Source organism: Salvelinus fontinalis, chromosome 22, assembly GCF_029448725.1.
Source record: "Salvelinus fontinalis isolate EN_2023a chromosome 22, ASM2944872v1, whole genome shotgun sequence".
NCBI lineage: Eukaryota > Metazoa > Chordata > Actinopteri > Salmoniformes > Salmonidae > Salvelinus > Salvelinus fontinalis.
Genome location: NC_074686.1, coordinates 30,296,921 through 30,316,737, shown reverse-complemented (window position 1 = coordinate 30,316,737; position 19,817 = coordinate 30,296,921). Strand labels below are relative to the sequence as shown.

At 40.7% G+C, this 19,817-nt stretch overlaps 3 protein-coding genes across 3 annotated transcripts in view; 2 read left to right on the top strand and 1 right to left on the bottom strand.

Moving 5' to 3' along the window:
- Nucleotides 1–6,288: 6,288 nt before the first annotated feature.
- On the bottom strand, nucleotides 6,289–10,648 carry LOC129820189 (tissue factor pathway inhibitor 2-like). The gene is made up of 5 exons (XM_055877171.1): nucleotides 10,442–10,648; nucleotides 10,034–10,204; nucleotides 9,547–9,726; nucleotides 7,762–7,935; nucleotides 6,289–7,001 (listed from the first exon to the last, which is right to left on the bottom strand). The coding sequence occupies exons 1-5, from the start codon at nucleotides 10,515–10,517 to the stop codon at nucleotides 6,886–6,888; spliced, it is 717 nt and encodes a 238-aa protein (XP_055733146.1). The 5' UTR covers nucleotides 10,518–10,648; the 3' UTR covers nucleotides 6,289–6,885.
- Nucleotides 10,649–16,892: 6,244 nt separating this feature from the next.
- Nucleotides 16,893–18,205, top strand: gngt1 (guanine nucleotide binding protein (G protein), gamma transducing activity polypeptide 1). Its single transcript, XM_055877466.1, has 3 exons — nucleotides 16,893–17,099; nucleotides 17,404–17,505; nucleotides 17,784–18,205. Exons 2-3 carry the CDS (start codon nucleotides 17,407–17,409, stop codon nucleotides 17,910–17,912), a joined length of 228 nt encoding a protein of 75 aa, XP_055733441.1. The 5' UTR covers nucleotides 16,893–17,099; nucleotides 17,404–17,406; the 3' UTR covers nucleotides 17,913–18,205.
- Nucleotides 18,206–18,661: 456 nt separating this feature from the next.
- The window catches only part of zgc:85777 (uncharacterized protein LOC405871 homolog), a 43,204-nt gene continuing 42,048 nt past the window's right edge, over nucleotides 18,662–19,817 (top strand). The window contains exon 1 of the mRNA XM_055877169.1: nucleotides 18,662–18,891. Coding sequence (XP_055733144.1) covers nucleotides 18,709–18,891 — 183 coding nt within the window. The 5' untranslated portion in view covers nucleotides 18,662–18,708. The remainder of the gene's footprint in view (nucleotides 18,892–19,817) is intronic.

Below are 19,817 nucleotides of genomic sequence, written 5' to 3'. Positions count from 1 at the left end.
ATAACTGTTGATTGTGTTGAATTTACAGGTACTTGATTCTGAAATGGCACAAAGTCACAGATCTACTCACAGCCGGATAAGTACTGTGTCGCACATCACATGTCACTGTCATATAAGAAATTAAACTTTCTTCCAAGAACCTTTTCAAAGAACTCTGTAGATCAAAATAATTCCATCCCATCAGGTAGAGAAGACCTTTATGGTCTACATGTTGTCTGACTTATTGTGTGTACACAATGACTCTCACATTTTGGAGAGGCAATATTGTGGGCTGCCTTCTATTTGCTGTGGACCCACTACAACTCAACTACAGAAATGGAATGTTCTCTTGCAGTAGGGTGATCAAATTAAGATCCTACATCTGTATATGCCCATAGGCTGGAGGCACTCTTCCTTGATGTCAGGCCAGCATTTTGTGACCATTCCTCTGAGCTTGGCTACAGAGGCAGAATAACCTTGTGTTTGATTTACGGAGGTAATCACAGAAGGATGGTTCCACACCTCTCACCTGCATTCACCTTGCTTATTTCAGGGGTTGTAAGTTCAGCTCTCAGGAGGTGGAGCGCTCTACAGCGGTTAGTATGGACACAAAGTTAGTATGGAATACCACGTTATTAACATGCACAAATCCAATAGTTCCAATGTGTTTACCTGCCAAGTCTGTCTGCTGACAATGGCTGAAATTCCTTTTGATATAAAGTCATTAACCTTTGGAAGCTGCCATGTGGAGTGCACAGAAGACTGTGCGAGCTGAGATTGAAGTATTATGTCACTTTGTGAATGTTTCGGAAAATGCATTAGGTTAAAGAAATGTGTTGGTGTGTGTCTGTGTTCAGGGGATTTATTTGATTGAAAACAACTGTGGCACGTGTGCAGCTTGACTGTATCTATAGAGGGAGAAGGAAGATTCTACCAACAGACTAAAGGTATATGCTCCTGCCAATCATAATACAAAAGTCTCTGAATAAGCACATATTATTTGAAATAAAAGATGAATCATCAAACTCAGTGTTCAGTGAATGCCAGACCATGTAATTTAGTGGAGTTTAACTTTTTTCATAGGCATTCAGATGAAATGATAAAACCTTTTGATTACATCCTTTGAACATTCAAATCACATGAACTATTTTATCCATGCAGGTCTTAAGATACCAAGCTCTTCGGATGTGAAAGCTAAACCCTCAGTTACGTAGTGGTGGTCTAGTTTCCAGACCAATTCTTGATCTGTCACTACCGTAGAGACTGTGTGGAGGGCAGTGTATGCCATGCTTTAGAGTCAGACAGGCTTAGACGGGCTTTCACAAACCCTACTGCAGAGTTATACAGTAGAGTGGATCTGTGTTTCCATAACATGGTCAAGTGACAGAGAACAGAAGTGATGAGACAGATAGGCAGGGAGTGTCAGCCAGGCCAGCCCAGCCATGGACCAGACCAGAGAGTTCAACTCAGGGGTGAGATAGAGACTCCACTCATTTGAATCCAACACTGGATGATGGACTCTGGGGAAAGTGTGATGCCATGTATTGGTACGAAAACAGCCAGAGCACTCAGTCACAAGATGTTACGTTTATGTGCATCCCAAATGGCCACCAATCCCCTTTGTAGTGCTCTACTTTGACCAGGGCCCAAAGGGCTCTGTAGTGCACTATATACAGTAGGAAATAGGGTGGCATTTGGGCCACATTTTTGTACTGACACACGACAGCCACAGCTTGTGGGAAATGGTCAGAAAATGTACTTCTCCTATAGGACGATTTAATTATTATATCAGTCACCTCAACTTGACCAAACTTCTTGATTCCCTTTTTGGGGGATAATTCAAAGGGATGTATGAGTGAAATGCATTTTATTTTTTTATTTCACCTTTATTTAACTAGGCAAGTCAGTTAAGAACAATTTCTTATTTACAATGACGGCCTGCCCCGAACCCGGATGACGCTGGGCCAGTTGTGCGCCGCCCTACGCATGATGAAGGGATGAAAGGAAGAAGGGCAAAAACTGGTTGAATCAATATTTCCACGTAATTTCAACGAAAATGCAATGTGATAACGTTGACTCAACGTGAGAAAATTATTTTGATTTTTCAAAGTCATCAACATAAGAGCATTTAGTCTTTTAACCTAAATCCAATAAAATAGTGCATTTTTTTGTTGATTTCATGTTGAATTCACGTTAGTTGAAAACTGAACCAAATGTAAATCAAACCTAGATGTTGATCTGTGCCCAGTGGGAGGGGTGCTGCTGCTTACTCAATCCAGGAGTAAATGTGGGTGGAAGTCTGTAAAACGTTGCCTTGGATCCCCACCCAGTGGCTGTTTATGCTCCAGGTCCTGCTGCCAAGCTGTGAGGTCATGCTGAAGAAAGGTCCTTACAGATGGAGGACCGGATCCACCCACAGATAGAGGGGATAGAATGAATAGACTCTGATAAATCCCACACGCCCACTCTGTTTATTATGGATACTAGGACCACAGTCTACATGGAGCCTGGGTGGTTATCCTGTGATGCAGCTTTCCACTTTTTATTGTTTTATATTTTTATAAATAAACAAGATACATGACCTTCCTGTCTCCACTCCATCCTCTCCCCTCCAGAGGTAGGCAGGCCTATAGCATAAAGCACTCAAAATCAACTCTGAACCTCAAAGCCAGTTCCACTGCATTTTTTCATTGATCCCCTTTAATCAGGGAATGATTTACACCTGGGACACCAGGTGGGTGCAATTAATTGTCAGATAGAACAGAAAACCAGCAGGCTTTGGACCTCGTAGGGTCAGAGTTGAATACCTCTGGCCTGAAGTCTATTCAATCGGGGGGCTAGTATCAGTCTGTTATATCTGGAGTATTTCTCCTGTCTTATCCAGTGTCCTGTGTGAATTTAAGTATGCTCTCGCTAATTCTTTCTTTCTTTCTTTCTCTCTCTCTGAGGACCTGAGCCCTAGGACCATGCCTCAGGACTACCTGGCCTGATGACTCCTTGCTGTCCCCAATCCACCTGGCCATGCTGCTGCTCCAGTTTCAACTGTTCTGCCTGCGGCTATGGAACCCTGACCTGTTTACCGGACGTGCTGCCTGTCCCAGACCTGCTGTTTTCAACTCTCTAGAGACTGCAGGAGCAGTAGAGATACTCTGAATGATCAGCTATGAAAAGCCAACTGACATTTACTCCTGAGGTGCTGACCTGTTGCACCCTCGACAACCACTGTGATTATTATTATTTTACCCTGCTGGTCATCTATGAACATTTGAACATCTTGGCCATGTTCTGTTATAATCTCCACCCGGCACAGCCAGATGGGGACTGGCCAACCCTCACAGCCTGGTTCCTCTCTAGGTTTCGTCCTAGGTTTTGGCCTTTCTAGGGAGCTTTTCCTAGCCACCGTGCTTCTACACCTGCATTACTTGCTGTTTGGGGTTTTAGGCTGGGTTTCTGTACAGCACTTTGAGATATCAGCTGATGTAAGAAAGGCTTTATAAATATTGTGATTTGATTTGATTTGAAATGGCAAATAGGCCAACTGAATGATGTAATTCAGGTGTAGGCAACCCTGTTCCTGGACTACCGCAGGTACTGCAGGATTTTTTCCCCAACTAGGCACCACCCTTGACCAACTGATCTAATTGATCAGTTCAGTGACTGCCTGAATTCAACACACCTGGTCTTCCAGGTCAATTAAATCAGAATGTATGAAGTGCCTGTGACACTCCAGGACCAGGGTTGCCTACCCCTGATGTAGTTGCCTACATAGCAACACAAAGAATAAGAAAAGAAAGCAATGCATTGGAGATGCGTCAAAGTATTACAGATCATTCTTCTTTTTCATTTTTAGATGGTCATAAGATTCATACGGTGAATAATTTTTTCTGCACAAAATAAATAAGTACATTTACTTTCTCAAAATACAGTGTTTGTATCCCAAATGGCACCACATTCCTGATTTAGTGCACTGCTTTTTACCAGTGTCCTATGGGCCCTGGTCAAAAGCTGTGCACTATACACGGAATAGGGTTCCATTTGGAATGTCCATCCTATTTCTTTTCCCAAGGGCAGCTGTAAGGGGGGTAATGCTGCCACTAGGAGGCGCCTAAAGTTCTGTTACTCTGTTACTTATGAAAAAATACTGTTTTGTTATTGTCTTTTCTTACTAGCACTGACTGCTGATAAGGACTTTGAGGAAAAATGTACTTGATACCATTGTGAATGTTGTTGTCCCACCTAGCTATCTTAAGATGAACGCACTAATAAGAGCTTCTGCTAAATTACTAAAATGTAAAAGTGTAAAATGTTTGATTTCTATAGACTTTCAACCAATATTATGATGACTGAATATTGCCTTAGAACAACAGGCTTATGCAGCATATGAGGTAAAGGGTCTGATAACTCATGAAATGGAATGATTAGCACATGGGATCCATTGTTCTCTATATAAAAGTAATTTAAATAAAACAGTGAATTACCAGTAAATTGCCTAACCCATTGTTCTGCCACTAATACAGTGGCCTGACTAGAAACTGATCGCACAGCTCGAGCACTCCACCAGCAAATGCCGTGAAAATGTTCCTTCTCTGTAATAGACTTAGTGAATTATTTTCTATTACAAAAAAAAACCTCTGAGTTCGAATCTCAGAGTTTTTTTTTGTAATAGAAAATAATTCACTAAGTCTATTACAGAGAAGGAACATTTTCACAGCATTTGCTGGTGGTTTTATCTCCTGACAAAGTGACAAAAAACAGGGATACATTTTTTTATGTGATTAAAATTAAGAACGGTCTTTTCTGAAATGCGTTTTTTTTGTTGTTGACAAAAGCAAGGAGTGGAAACTTAAAAGTAACAAGTTACATACAACTATGGGAACATTTTCATTCCCTCTAAATTCTTCTTAATGCTTCCTCCATTTCTGGTCCATGGGTGTTCAATTGGATTGGAAGAATTGTGTCACTGTTCGCCTCCTTCCCAACGCTAGCATTCCGTCACCTCATCTAAGGACAGGGAGATAGATAGGTCTATTTGTGACCCGATTCAGGAAACTAGGCATATGTCGCAAGTTACGATTTCACGTAAAAAATATATTTTTATCAAAATGTGTTTTTTGGCAGAAATGCCTTCTAGAACATGTGAACTTCCATGTGCCTTAATAACAAACGTGTATGCTATCTGTAAATACGATTAATTACAAACTTGTATTCCATCTGTAAATACGAATAACATTGTTAAATTATGAGCCGAATCCAGGTGGTGAGTCACATTTATGACATCCTCTCTGATACCACATCCTCAGTAATGGATGATTTACCCTGAAGTCCTAATAGAGAACCAGCCAGACATATTGCACGTTTACTATTTATATCCCAGCTGAATGGGCTGGCAGTTACCTTTTGATGACTTCCATAAAAATGTATTGCCTCCGAATCACAGAGCTACAGCTTTTCTTTAATGGGATGATTGAATAAGGGGGAAAAGCACAGGGCAGGTACAATGGAGGGGGTGAAAAAAAGACTACTAGGTTGTTCTATGAAACTCCACATGAGAAGATTTATTAAACTTCGTAATGTCTTAGATGGTACAGAACAACACTGAAAACAAGAAAAATATGCATGTGTACTGATTCTGCTGCCAAAACGAATATTTACACATAAAATAAAAATGCAAGAGCGTGAACAGAACACGTTATTACTTTTCTATTTAGTTGGTTTCTCAACAGAAACTTGCAAGTTAGGGTTCATGTCAAAACAACAAAATAGATTGGAAATGTCATGTTATTGTATAATGGGTGGGAATGTACCTGCAGTTGTGTCAGTATTCTGTATCACAGATTACGTTGTGTTGACTTTCCGATACTCTATATACAGACTCTGGTAATGAGGTTAATGTAAATATAGTTTGTTGACTTCCTTCTAAGGCCAGCAAAGTATAGAATGTGCTGCCATAACTCTCTCCATCTATTAAGTGGGGCAGCAGGTACACTAGTTGTTAAGAGCATTGGGCCAGTAACTGAAAGGTCGCTGGTTCGAATCCCTGAGCCGACCTGGTGAAAAATCAGAGCAAGGCACTTAACCCTAATTGCGCCTGTAAGTTGCTTTGGATAAGAGCGTATGTAAAATGTAATGGTTGCCATCTTCCTCTAGTCCGGCTGTTCTGAAGGGGCTGAAAATAACCCAGTCAAAACAAGATAAGAGTTAAAGATTTAGGGCGGAAAGTGGGATAGGGAGAGAAACAGCTATCAAGCTCTTGGATGAGAAGGGGCATGGTGACAATGCAAGCATACATGGAAAAAAAGAGGACACACATTCAGTTCTTATTCCTGCTTAGTAACAGGATTATATTTAGAGGCAAAGTGGAATTTCAGGACAAGTGGGAGAAAAACAACTGAGTAGTGTACAGACAAAAATGTCTGAGTTATTTTATTATATCCATTATGTCATGGTGCGCAGGTTTTTGTTAAAAAGTACTATGTTGAAAACACAAAAAAATACATCAATTATTTTGCTAATATTGCTTAACAATTTAAACAGTGCCTCAGTATACCTTCATCATAAATGGTGGAAAACAGTAAACTGTTAAAGTATTTAAAAAAAAATCAAAAATACATTAAAAAAATTCTACAAAAATATATTTTTATATTGTATGATAGTTGCCATGGTAAATGTATACTACAATACAAACTGTCTTGAGAAACCTACTCAGCAAAAATACTGCTGGTGTAGGTTGATTCACATTTGATTGATTGGTTTGCTGTTTTCAACTGTGCATCACAATGAACCATTACAGACAACGCAGTGCAAGTAGCAAGTCAATTATGGTGCAGTAAAAAAAATACAATTCAACATGTCAATGTTAGTCCATTTATGGTCAATTCATGTGCCCCTTTGAATAAAATCACTGAATCATATTGTTGACCATTTAATATTGTTATTAGGCTTTATTCTAATACGGTTTTTGGTAGTTGTTCTCATCATGCCTGCTCTTCTGCCTGTTTTTCTGCTTATCCATGGTTTCCCAGCTGAAACAAAGACAATGACATATCATCATACAGGTCATGATTACATCCCAGTAAGGTGCAGGACGTTCCGTTTGCATGCTGGTGGGCAGGGAGACCCTCAGCTCTGCTAAAACCATCTAAAACTATGTACAGATTAACCTAAACCACACATACTTGTCAGTTATAATACACTTCTATTTTGTATTACTCAAATATCCAATTAATGTGGCCAATATTGAGAGATTGAGATGTAATCCAGCTGTTTTTGGGCACTGTACTTCATTGAAAGCTGGCCGCGCTTAATCCCCAGTTAGAAATGGACAAAGTCATAAAGCATGTTCCTTATAATGTGATCCAAAGTTAGCCAGTCACACAATTACCTCAAACACAACCTGTTACTGGGATACTAGCTTGCTCTAACGAAAAGGCCTGTAGCCATTACTGCAATTATGGGGAACATGCAAATGGTTGTTGAGCTGGCAGATGTAATAAGTCTATTAGTCATTATATTCAAAAACAACCCCTCCCTTCCCCCCCAGTTATATCTTCAGATAAACAGGTAATAGAGGATACTCTGTCTGTCTGTCTGTCTGTCTGTCTGTCTGTCTGTCTGTCTGTCTGTCTGTCTGTCTGTCTGTCTGTCTGTCTGTCTGTCTGTCTGTCTGTCTGTCTGTCTGTCTGTCTGTCTGTCTGTCTGTCTGTCTGTCTGTCTGTGTGTGTGTGTGTGTGTGTGTGTGTGTGTGTGTGTGTGTGTGTGTGTGTGTCATGACCACTATCCTACCTTTAGCACAGACGTCCATGCAGCTTTGTCTGGATATAAAGTTGTTGCTGCTTCCTCCACAACCTGAATAGATGAACTGCTCACACATCCCGGAGGCTGAGTTGTAGTAGTAGCGCGGTATAGATGCAGCACACCCTCCTTTATCCCGGGGATCCAGGCAGAGCACAGGAGTAGCTGTCAAGCACATAAAACAACTATAAGAACTCTGGGAGAGAGTAGGCTACTCTTCAGCTAACATTAACCGAGACGCTCATCTCTGGTAGTCTGTAACCTAGCCTGGGTGCCAGTCTGTTTGGTAATGTAACCTAGCCTGGGTTCCAGCGTGTTTCTGATCTGTCACCAACTCCTTATGGAATTCTCATGCCAAACATGACAAGGAGTGGCCAGGAGTTGAACAGCTAAACAGACAGGTACCCAGGCTAAATCTCTAGTTTCTTAATAAAGTAAGTAGATATAAAATTGAAAAAGGATACTGGATGGAATCATTTCAGAATAATATTGTCATAGAAAAACAGGACAATAGGAAGAGAGTAGGCTACTCTTCAGCTTGCTTTGTCTCATTTTCGACCGAGAGGCTCATCCCCGGCTTCTGAACATAAACAGATGCATAACTGAGAGAAGTCTAGAAAGCTGTATGGAATAATGTCAGGGAAATGCCTGAGAGAATTAAGGCACTCAGATACTGTGTGACCCTTGAGTATAGTATTGATAGAAGAGACTGTTAGAGCGTCAGGATTGGTCCTTTTTGTACTGGTCCTTCTTTGTATCCCCTTTTTCGTGATATGCAATCACAATCTTGTCTCATCACAGCAACTTCCCAATGGGCTCGGGAGAGGCGAAGGTCGAGTCATGCGTCCTCCGAAACATGACCCGCCAAATCTCGCTTCTTAACACTTAACCTGTAAGCCAGCCGCATCAATGTGTCGGAGGAAACACTGTTCAACTGATGACCGAAGACAGCCTGCTGGTGCCCGGCCCACCACAATCGCGCTAGAGCGCAATGAGCCTGGGATCGAACCTGGGATCGAACCCCAGGCTGTAGTGCCTTAGATCGCTGCGCCACTTGGGAGGCTGGTACTGGTCCTTCTATCTAGTTTGAGTGTAGTATTGATCAGTGGAGGCTGCTGAGGGGAGGACAGCTTATAATAATGGCTGGAATGGAGCAAATGGAATGGCATCAAACACATGGAAACCATGTGTTCAATGTATTTGGTACCATTCCACCTATTCCCGCTCCAGCCATTACCACGAGCCCATCCTCCCCAATTAAGGTGCATCCAACCTCCTGTGGTATTGATAGAGGAGACTGTTAGAGCGTCAGGGTCGGTCCTTTTGTACTGGTCCTTCTATCCAGTTTCATTTCCTGATTACTCATCAACTATTGCATGTCCTCATGGCCAGGATTTTGATGAGGATATGGCTGTTTGCAATCAAATTGCCAAATTTCATGAAAAAGCTTCCTCTAATCTTGTTTCTACATCATTCCAAAGTAGTACAATGTTAATAACACAATAGAGTGAACACAGTGGAGTCTCATGAAAAGTAGAATCTGGATCTATTTTGTAATTACATTTTTTTTAACCTTTATTTAACTAGGCAAGTCAGTTACGAACAATTCTTATTTACAATGATGGCCTACTCTGGCCAAACACCGACGACGCTTGGCCAATTGTGCACCGCCCTATAAGCCTGTGCTCAACACTGGATGTGGAAATGTTTTCCCTATTGTGCTTCACGGATAATCGAAAACAGTCAGACTGTTGACCTTGACTATTGTCCACATACTTTTGTGTGGTCTGCAGTACTCCATGCAAGACAACTGGTCCTGGAATCGGTTCTCGTTGCCCTGGCAGCCTCCGTAGACGAACTGCTCACACTGCATGGTGGTCATGTTGAAGAAGTAGCTCAAGAAATTGGCCCGGCAGGGACCCACCTCTTTCTGGAACCTGCAGATCTGGGGGATCTCTGGTGGGGTGGAGAAGGTGAAAAGAAAGACATTCTTCTAGGAACTATTGAAAAATGAAACAGGTCACATTGTATCGTCTTTTATCCTGAATTGGTTTGGATTTCCATTTCAAAACTTCACAACCGCAAAACTTTTCAAGGGTGCTGTAGGCTAGATGTTCATACAATTCATGATTTAGAATTGTTTTGATGACATAAAATGGCCTATAATCTAAATAAATACTGAATTTGTAGAATATTTAAATGCAAAGAAAAAAAACTGAGAATACCACACAAAAACAGACTTGTATAAAAACTAAAAACGTACTTGGTATTCTAAAACATGCTTTCTGACACGCCAGAAAACTCATGAAGTTGTTTGCATTCCCTTGGCAGCCTCCATAGACAAACTCTTCGCATTGTTGAGTGATAGTATTGTAGTAATAACGTTGGATATTTCCTCTGCAAGGTCCCTCATCTACTTGAAGTAGACACACCTCTGAAATGAGCAGAAACACACAACATCAACACTATTGCTGGCTGCAAAACTAGGTAAAGGAATCTCTGTTGAAGTACAGATTCATGTCAACAACTATCACTACTGAAAAGTCATGAGCCAACGCCCATCGATTGATTATGATTGCAAAGTATTTTGGCGTCGAGAAAAACGAATAAAATATTAATGTGGCTATTACCAGTTACGCTATTAAAAATACATACAATTATTTTTCTTTACCTTGTTTCGGTGACAATGCAAAAACGTAACAAAGAGAGCATGAAAGGATCAGAAAAATCAATGAACTGAGCTCCATTGTTGTAGATTTTCCCCAAGTTCAATTCTCCTAACTCTTCTAACTTTTCGCAGCATCAGTACAGCCATTTATACTCTTGTAAACGCTTTCCCAAGCGGCTCGAGGGGCGGCCTATAATGCCTAATTTCCGTAGTAGGAACGACCTGATTAATGTTTTGATCTGCATCATAGACAACGTCACGTTCATACACTGTTGAACTAATAACGCAATATGTCAAACGTCCTTCATCGTGCGCAATAGATACGGTCCAAACATTGATGTGGAAATAGACTACAGTCTGGGAACGAAACTACTATGGGAGTATCAAGAGAAGAAGGATTTGTTAACAGATTTATGACCATATGTGTCATGTTGTCATTGGAGTAGATAACATATGACAATGTTAATTATTGTTTTTCTTCTACTTTATTTTTTTCTTTATCTAACTAGGCAAGTCAGTTGAGAACAAATTCTTATTTACAATGATGGCCTACCCCGGCCAAATCCAGACAACGCTGGGCCAATTGTGCGCTGCCCTATCACAGCCGGATGTGATTCAGCCTGGATTCGAACCAGGGACTATAGTGACGCCTCTTGCACTGAGATGCAGTGCCTTAGACCGCTGCACCACTCACTTTGCAAAGTGGTTTCTAGTAATTAATTATAACAAATTATTAGATCTAGAATTTGAGCCTTTATTTATTAATGTGGGCTACAGGCTTTTAACGTTCTATTCAGTTCATGTTTTAGGCCTAAATCTAATTCAGATTAATGAAATTGATTTACAGTATGTGTGTGAATAGTCCACATACTCACCACAAAATATTGCCTTGTCTCTAAGGAAGTGATAGAGTATAAAACATTAACACATTGAGCTTATGTCATTCATTATTGTGTCATAGTCCCCATCACATCTGGCTGTTTCCTTTTAGGGAAACAACAACAATCAACTCAGTGGCCTTGTGTTTACATGTTTCAAAAAGGACCAACTCAGTGGCCTTGTACTTAGTGTCCACCCTGTGATCAGAAGACTGTAAAAATGGGACCCATATCCTCTCTGCTTGGCACGCAGCATTAAAGAGATATATTGGGGGTAACGCCTCGATCACACCAACAGCGTCATTGCATTTTGGTACGCCAGAAGTACAGTACATTCATTTCCAATGGAACGCTGTGTTTGCCTTACAGCATTGCGTTGCATTGGCAGATGCAGTGCGTTCTGTGTGTTGCGTACGTTGGATTCATCAAAAGTATGGATCAAACTGTATGCATAGATGGCTTGACAGGAATGGTAGCAGAAGGTAAATGTTGAACTTTTGTTTCACACATATCCAGAAGATGCTGCATACCGTTTTGTGCAATGACCTGTCGGTGTGATTGAGGCGTAAGGGCCTGCGATAGACTAACGTCCTGTCCAGGGGGTGTACTTGTACATCAAGCTGCCTCACACTATGAGCCATTCCGTCTTGCACATGCCAAGGCTTGTGCAAGGCTACTTACCTTTCAACAAGGAGAGTGGAGCGAGAAAATATAATATGAGCTGCTTTATAATGTGTCCTATTTCTGTCATAACCGACAACTGGTTCCCTGGATGCATAAAAAAAAACTCTCCCCCTCATTGAGATTTTGTCCTTTGACATACCCCTACAAAATGTCCATGAATTATAATCCACCAGTGGAGGCTGCTGAGGGGAGGACAGCTCATAATAATGTCTGGAATGGAGTAAATGGAATGGTATCAAACACGTGAAAGAAGTGGTTTCCATGTGGTTGATAACACTCCATTGACTCCATTTCAGCCATTATTATTAGCTGGCCTCCCCTCAGCAGCCTCCATTGTAATCCACATAATAATTCAAATTTATTGTTGCTGCAGTTTTATTTTCCTGCTGTAGCAAACTGTCTTATATTAAGATCCTACATCTGTACCTGACCTGTATTTGATAGAATATTGTATAAGAGTCATGGTCAAAGAAGAGAGGCCTATTTCCTAATACATATCAATTACATAAGAAGAGAACTATATCCCATAATGACAAAGCGAAAACAGTATTTTTAAAACATTTCTGCAAATGTATTAAAAATGAAGAAAAAATTGCTTATTTACATAAGTATTCAGACCCTTTGCTTTGAGACTCAAAATTGAGCTCAGATGCATCCTATTTCCATTGATCATCCTTGAGATTTTTCTACAACTTGATTGGAGTCCACCTGTGGTAAATTCCATTGACATAATTTGGAAAGGCACACACCTGTCTATATAAGGTCCCACAGTTGACAGTGCAAGTCAGAGCAAAGACCAAACCATGAGGTCGAAGGAATTGTTCGTAGAGCTCCGAGACAGGATTGTGTCAAGGCACCATTGAAGGTCCACAAGAACACAGTGTCCTCCATCATTCTTAAATGGAAGAAGTTTGGAACCACCAAGACTCCTACTAGAGCTGGCCACCCGGCCAAACTAAGCAATGGGGGGGAGAAGGGCCTTGGTCAGGGAGGTGATCAAGAACCCGATGGTCACTTTGAAAGAGCTCCAGTGTGCCTCTGTGGAAATGGGAGAACCTTTCAGAAGGACCACCATCTCTGCAGCACTCCACCAATCAGGCCTTTATGTTTAAAAAAGTATTCTCCCCAATTTTCGTGGTATCCAATCGCTAGTAATTACTATCTTGTATCATCGCTACAACTCCCGTACGGGCTCGGGAGAGACGAAGGTCGAAAGCCATGCGTCCTCCGAAGCACAACCCAACCAAGCCGCACTGCTTCTTAACACAGCGCGCCTCCAACCCGGAAGCCAGCCGCACCAATGTGTCGGAGGAAACACCGTGCACCCGGCCCCCTTGGTTAGCGCGCACTGCACCTGGCCCGCCACAGGAGTCTCTGGAGTGCGATGTGACAAGGCCTACCGGCCAAACCCTCCCTAACCCGGACGACGCCAGGCCAATTGTGCCTCGCCCCACGGACCTCCCGGTCGCGGCCGGCTGCGACAGAGCCTGGGCGCGAACCCAGAGACTCTGGTGGCACAGCTAGCGCTGCGATGCAGTGCCCTAGACCACTGCCCCACCCGGGAGGCCCCAAGGCCTTTATGTTAGAGTGGCCAGACGGAAGCCCCTCCACAGTAAACATGAACCTGATCGACTTGAACCTTGAACTTGATCGTATGTCTCTAGAGAGTAGAGGTCGACTGATTTAATTAGGGCCGATTTCAAGTTTTCATAACAATCGGTAATCAGCATTTTTGGACGCCGATTAAGGCCGATTCCATTGCAGTCCACGAGGAGACTGCGTGGCAGGCTGACCACCTGTTACGCGAGTGCAGCAAGGAGCCAAGGTAAGGTGCTAGCTAGCATTAAACGTATCTTATTTATTTATTTATATTTTTTATTTAACCTTTATTTAACCAGGTAGGCAAGTTGAGAACAAGTTCTCATTTACAATTGCGATCTGGCCAAGATAAAGCAAAGCAGTTCGACACATACAACAACACAGAGTTACACATGGAGTAAAACCAACATACAGTCAATAATACAGTAGAAAAATAAGTCTATATACAATGTGAGCAAATGAGGTGAGATAAGGGAGGTAAAAGCAAAAAAAAGGCCATGGTGGCGAAGTAAATACAATATAGCAAGTAAAACACTGCTATATAAAAAACAATGAAAACAATTCATCTTAATATAATCACTAGTTAACTACACATGGTTTATGATATTACTAGTTTATCTAGCTTGTCCTGCGTTGCATATAATCAATGCGGTGCCTGTTAATTTATCATCGAATCACAGCCTATTTCGCCAAACGGGTAATGATTTAACAAGCGCATTAGTGAAAAAAGCACTATCGTTGCTCCAACGTACCTAACCATAAACATCAATGCCTTTCTTAAAATCAATACACAAGTATATTTTTTAAAACCTGCATATTTAGTTAAAAGAAATTCATGTTAGCAGGCACTAGGGAAATTGTGTCACTTCTCTTGCGTTTTGTGGAAGCAGAGTCAGGGTATATGCAGCAGTTTGGGTCACCTGTCTTGTTGCGAACTGTGTGAAGACCATTTCTTCCTAACAAAGAACGTAATTAATTTGCTAGAAGTTTACATAATTATGACATAACATTGAAGGTTGTGCAATGTAACAGCAAAATTTAGACTTAGGGATGCCACCCGTTCGATAAAATACTGAACGGTTCTGTGTTTCACTGAAAGAATAAACGTTTTGTTTCGAAATGATAGGTTCCGGATTTGACCATATTAATGACCCAAGGCTCGTATTTATGTGTGTTTATTATATTATAATTAAGTCTATGACTTGATTGAGCAGTCTGACTGAGCGGTGTTAGGCAGCAGCAGGCTGTAAGCATTCATTCAAACAGCACATTCCTGCGTTTGCCAGCAGCTCTTCGCAATGCTTGAAGCACAGCACTGTTTATGACTTCAAGCCTATCAACTCCCAAGATTAGGTTGGCAATACTATAGTGCCTATAAGAACATCCAATAGTCAAAAGTAAATGAAATACAAATGGTATAGAGAGAAATAGTCCTTTAATTCCTATAATGACTTGTCACGCCCTGACAGTAGAGAGCCCTTGGTTCTCTATGGTGTAGTATGTCATGGGCGTGACTAGGGGGTGTTCTAGTATGTCTATTTCTATGTTGGTGCTAATATGGTTCCCAATTAGAGGCAGCTGTTTATCGTTGCCTCTGATTGGGGATCATATTTAGGTAGCCATTCCCCCACCTGTATTTTGTGGGATATTGTTTGTGTTTAGTTGCCTGTGTGCACGTCATGACTTCACGTTTCTTTATTGTTTTGTTTGTTTCACGGAGATTAAAAAATATGTGGAACTATACTCTCGCTGTGCCTTGTCACGCTCATTACGACAACCGTGACATGACTACAACCTAAAACTTCTTAACTGGCAATATTGAAGACTCATGTTAAAAGGAACCACCAGCTTTCATATGTTCTCATGTTCTGAGCAAGGAACTTAAACGTTAGCTTTTTTACATGGCACATATTGTACTTTCACTTTCTTCTCCAACACCGTGTTTTTCCATTATTTAAACCAAATTGAACATGTTTCATTATTTATTTGAGACTACATTTATTTTATTTATGTATTATATTAAGTTAAAATAAATGTTCATTCAGTATTGTTGTAATTGTCATTATTACAAATATATATATATAAAAATCGTCCGATTATTCGGTATCGGCTTCTTTTAGTCCTCCAATAATCGGTATCTGCGTTTAAAAATCATAATCGGTTGACCTCTACTGGAGAGACCTGAAAATAGCTGTGCAGCAACTCTCCCCATCCAACCTGACAGAGCTTGAAAGGATCTGCAGAGAAGAATGGGAGAAACTCCCCAAATACCAGTGTGACAAGCTTGTAGTGTCAAACCCAAGAAGACTCGAGGCTGTAATCGCCAAAATTGCTCATCCTAATATTTATATATTTCTTAATTGCATTCTTTCACTTTTAGATTTGTTTGTATTGTTGTGAATTGTTAGATATTACTGCACTGTTGAAGCTTGGAACACAAGCACTTCGCTACATCCGCAATAACATCTGTTATATGTGTATGCGACTAATACAATTAGAGTTGATGTAATGAAATAAAATAAAGCACATAAAATCTTCATAATTCATAAAGGTCATGTTATCTGACTGATATTAACACATAGAACAAAATGTATATGATCTCATAAACCTGTGTTAACCTCCAAAACCCATTTCTCCCCCATTCATTTTCTTTTTTTCTACATCTAAAAGCCATAGAAAATGTAGGCTAATAGATCCATAGGCTACACATCTCTACACATCTGATGGTCCCATGTGGCTCAGTTGGTAGCGCTTACAATGCCAGGGTTGTGGGTTCGATTCCCATGGGGGATCAGTATCAAAATGTATGAACTCACTACTGTAAATTGCTCTGGATAATAGTGTCGTCTAAAATGGATCCATCTGTTGCAGTATTTTTCCTTAATCTACGCTTTTTATCTGCACTGAAAACTCATGTAACCTTGCTTCATCCCAAAGGCATAGAACATGTAGACTAATAGTTATTTAGATTACTAGCCTTCACAACTCATGGAGGCAGCTGTTGCCATATCTCTCTATGATTTCAGTTGAAGCTCATCCATCCCATATACTTTACTTCCTGGAGAACTGCTGTCATTGTCATATTCGTAATGATTATGTATCCTTCAACATGACAGGTTGAGGGTAAATACAGATTAGCCTTCTTGTCATGCTAACCTGAACTGCCGTGTCATTCCCCTTGACCCATATCGGCATTGGAACAGTGAAGAGAATCACAGGCAAAATATTGTAGGTATCCACATATTATTCGTATTCTTCCACTCTCATCGCAATTCTTAGACGTCATAACACAACGGCCATGTGGTTTAAAAAAGAGACTCATAACAGACACCTGGAGAGTGGCCCCTACGATGCTGCAGTGTTGGAATAAAGGGCATAGTTTTAATCAGATTAAGAGATTAGGATGTTTATGCAGATTACTTTATAACCCGGATTGAGGGATAGGAGAGGGATTTCTCTGGCAGTATTCAGGGGTGGAAGACAGTTACCCGTAAAACGCGGTAAGTATTTTTTTTCTTGTATTTTTTCCAATTAATATAAATATTTGATAAAATAATGCTATTACATTCATTAGGGATAGGGAATGGATAATCTGAGTGTAGTATTGGGGGCAATTCTTATCAAATAAAATATTATCCACAACCCTAATCAACAAAATAACAAAAGATACGCAGCCTAATGCATACAATGAGGATTGTCATGGTTCTACGAGACACATTCTAAAATAGTTTTTGTGAGTGTGGCTCTGCTTTAAGATTATGTTTACCTTCCCTTTGGCAACAATGTATTTTTATTATTTGACAGACAATGCCGGGGGTGATAAATATGGACGAGTTGACAGACGTGGATAAGGCTAAAATGGAAAGAGACCAAAAGAAGATTGAAGTCAAGCTTGAGAGATGGATGGTAAATTTGACCACTTTACTTTGATTGATAATTTTTCCAATTGTAAAAGTAATTTCTATGTAATAATAATAGGTGGAATAGTAATACATTTGTACATGGATAAAAAGCCATGAAATGTTCCAAAGTGGAATGGATTGGTCATCAAAAGAGACTGTAATGACAGGTAACCTAGCGGTCAGGAGCCAGTAACTGAAAAGTCGCTGTTCACGTAGTCGTAAAATGTAAATGCATTCCTGATATTGTGTGTGTTACATGTTAACCCTTCTTTTGTATGACAGACGTCTAAGTGCTGTACTGAGTTTATGGAGGCGGTTCAGGCCGGTGTAGAAGAGGACACTCTGGTCAAAGGCATCGCAGAAGACAAGAACCCATTCAAGGAGTTGAAAGGTGGATGTGTCGTCTGCTGAAGAAGACACGATTCAGAACAGACAGTGGAGCTTTTCTTTCACTGATTAGACCCTCTCTAGTGCCCAAGGACATTCCCCCTTCCTAGGAAACATAGTTGGATCACCAATAGCTAACCGAGAGGAGATGGTAAAAAAAACAGATGTAAATAAATCTAAACCTCATGAAACCATGTAAATGAATCCTTCTAGATTGTGATCCCTCCTTGGAGTGATGCAGTACATAAGGGCTGTTTGTGGAATGATTGTCAGAGCTTTGTTGGATGGTTTATATTGTCAGTAAAGAGCTTGTCTCCCATGAGAATGTCTATAGTCTGAGAGTGCACCATCTGTTTCATTATTGGACAAAACCACAGTCACCCTGAATGTTGTGTGAAAGACAGAGTATTTTTACAGGCTTATAGACACATGCTTATAGACACAAGATGGTAATGACAAATCTGCCATCAATGGGGAAAAAAGTAGTTATGAAAGTAAGGAACATGTATGTTATGGGCAGCTCACCTGAACATCATGGAATCCCCCTTTCTAGCCTACAGCTTGCTACTTTGCCTTACATGACCTACAACTGCATATATGCCGCGTTGAAAACAACTGGGAACTCGGTAAAATACGAAATCACATCTTGACGTCAGTGATCTTCAGGTCGGAAAGACGGATCTCTAGAAAATGAGCGCATTGAAGTCGCAGATTTCCGAGTTCCCAATTTCTGTGAACGTTGCAATAGCCTATGTGACACTACCATTTGCGCATGTGCAGCTCATTGCCGCACACAACAGAAACTGTTCCTTGTACAGAAATGGCTCAGCGACTGAACTTGGTAGTAAGCCGTCATTTCTCCAAATTAACCTCGCTAAGCAGTACAAGGAAGCTGACTGAAAATGTGTCATCTAAACCCCAAACGGCCAGTGGTTCAGAGATAACGGCTGATCATTTACTCTACACACCAGAGCATTTTGCGTTGAAGGAATCTCTTAAAAAGGTATGCAAGACTGGTAGCCAGTTAATTAGCGTACCGTTACAACAATCAAACACAGAATAATACAATCATGATTAAATTTCACACAAAGTTAATAATAATATAGCTTTCGTGGATGTGAATATTGGTGGTATAACTTGCAAATGATAATCGCACTTCAAGGACCATGAAAGTAGGTGAGAGGTCACTAGCAGAAAGGCTAAATCGACAAACGACTATTTTTCTATTCGTATTATCTGAATAAAGTTTCAGTTCTATCCTACGACAATATTTCGCAATATTACAAGCATCACAACCTAAACAAAACAGCAAAAGCTGCATTAGTTGTATACAGCCTTGTGGGGGGGGGGAAACAAACATCCACTGACTGTCACGTGACGTCTGTCTCCACTTGACATAGTACCTTGTTATTGTAGTTATATCTGACAATGGATCAATCGGTTTGGTTTTATAAACCACTTATAGACCACCAAATATTAGTGTTATTTATGAAATATTGCGCTACAATTGTAGCCCTCGTTGTGGTTGAACCATTTTGCTGCATGGTTGAAACAAACATCTCCGTGTTTCTGTCACAATCAGCGACAGTGACATATTTGTTAATCAATATCATTCAATATTTCAATGTCATTCATTCAACCTGCCAAACATCAAGCACACGTCGTATTCATACACAATTGTCCCAATGCATTTATAACTGGAATTTTGTCAAATGAATCTACCTCTGATATCGCTTAGTTATTCCTCAGGAAAAACTAGCCAATTGCCTGTTGTTTAATCCCTGAGAAGAATCTGCTTCATAAACCTGCACTTGAATATTCATCAGGCTTATTGAAGGCAACCCTGGTCCTGGAGTGCTACAGGTATGTCAGGTGTTTTGAGTTATAGGCCGTGTTCAAGAGCATCAAAACCATAATGTATCATGGGTA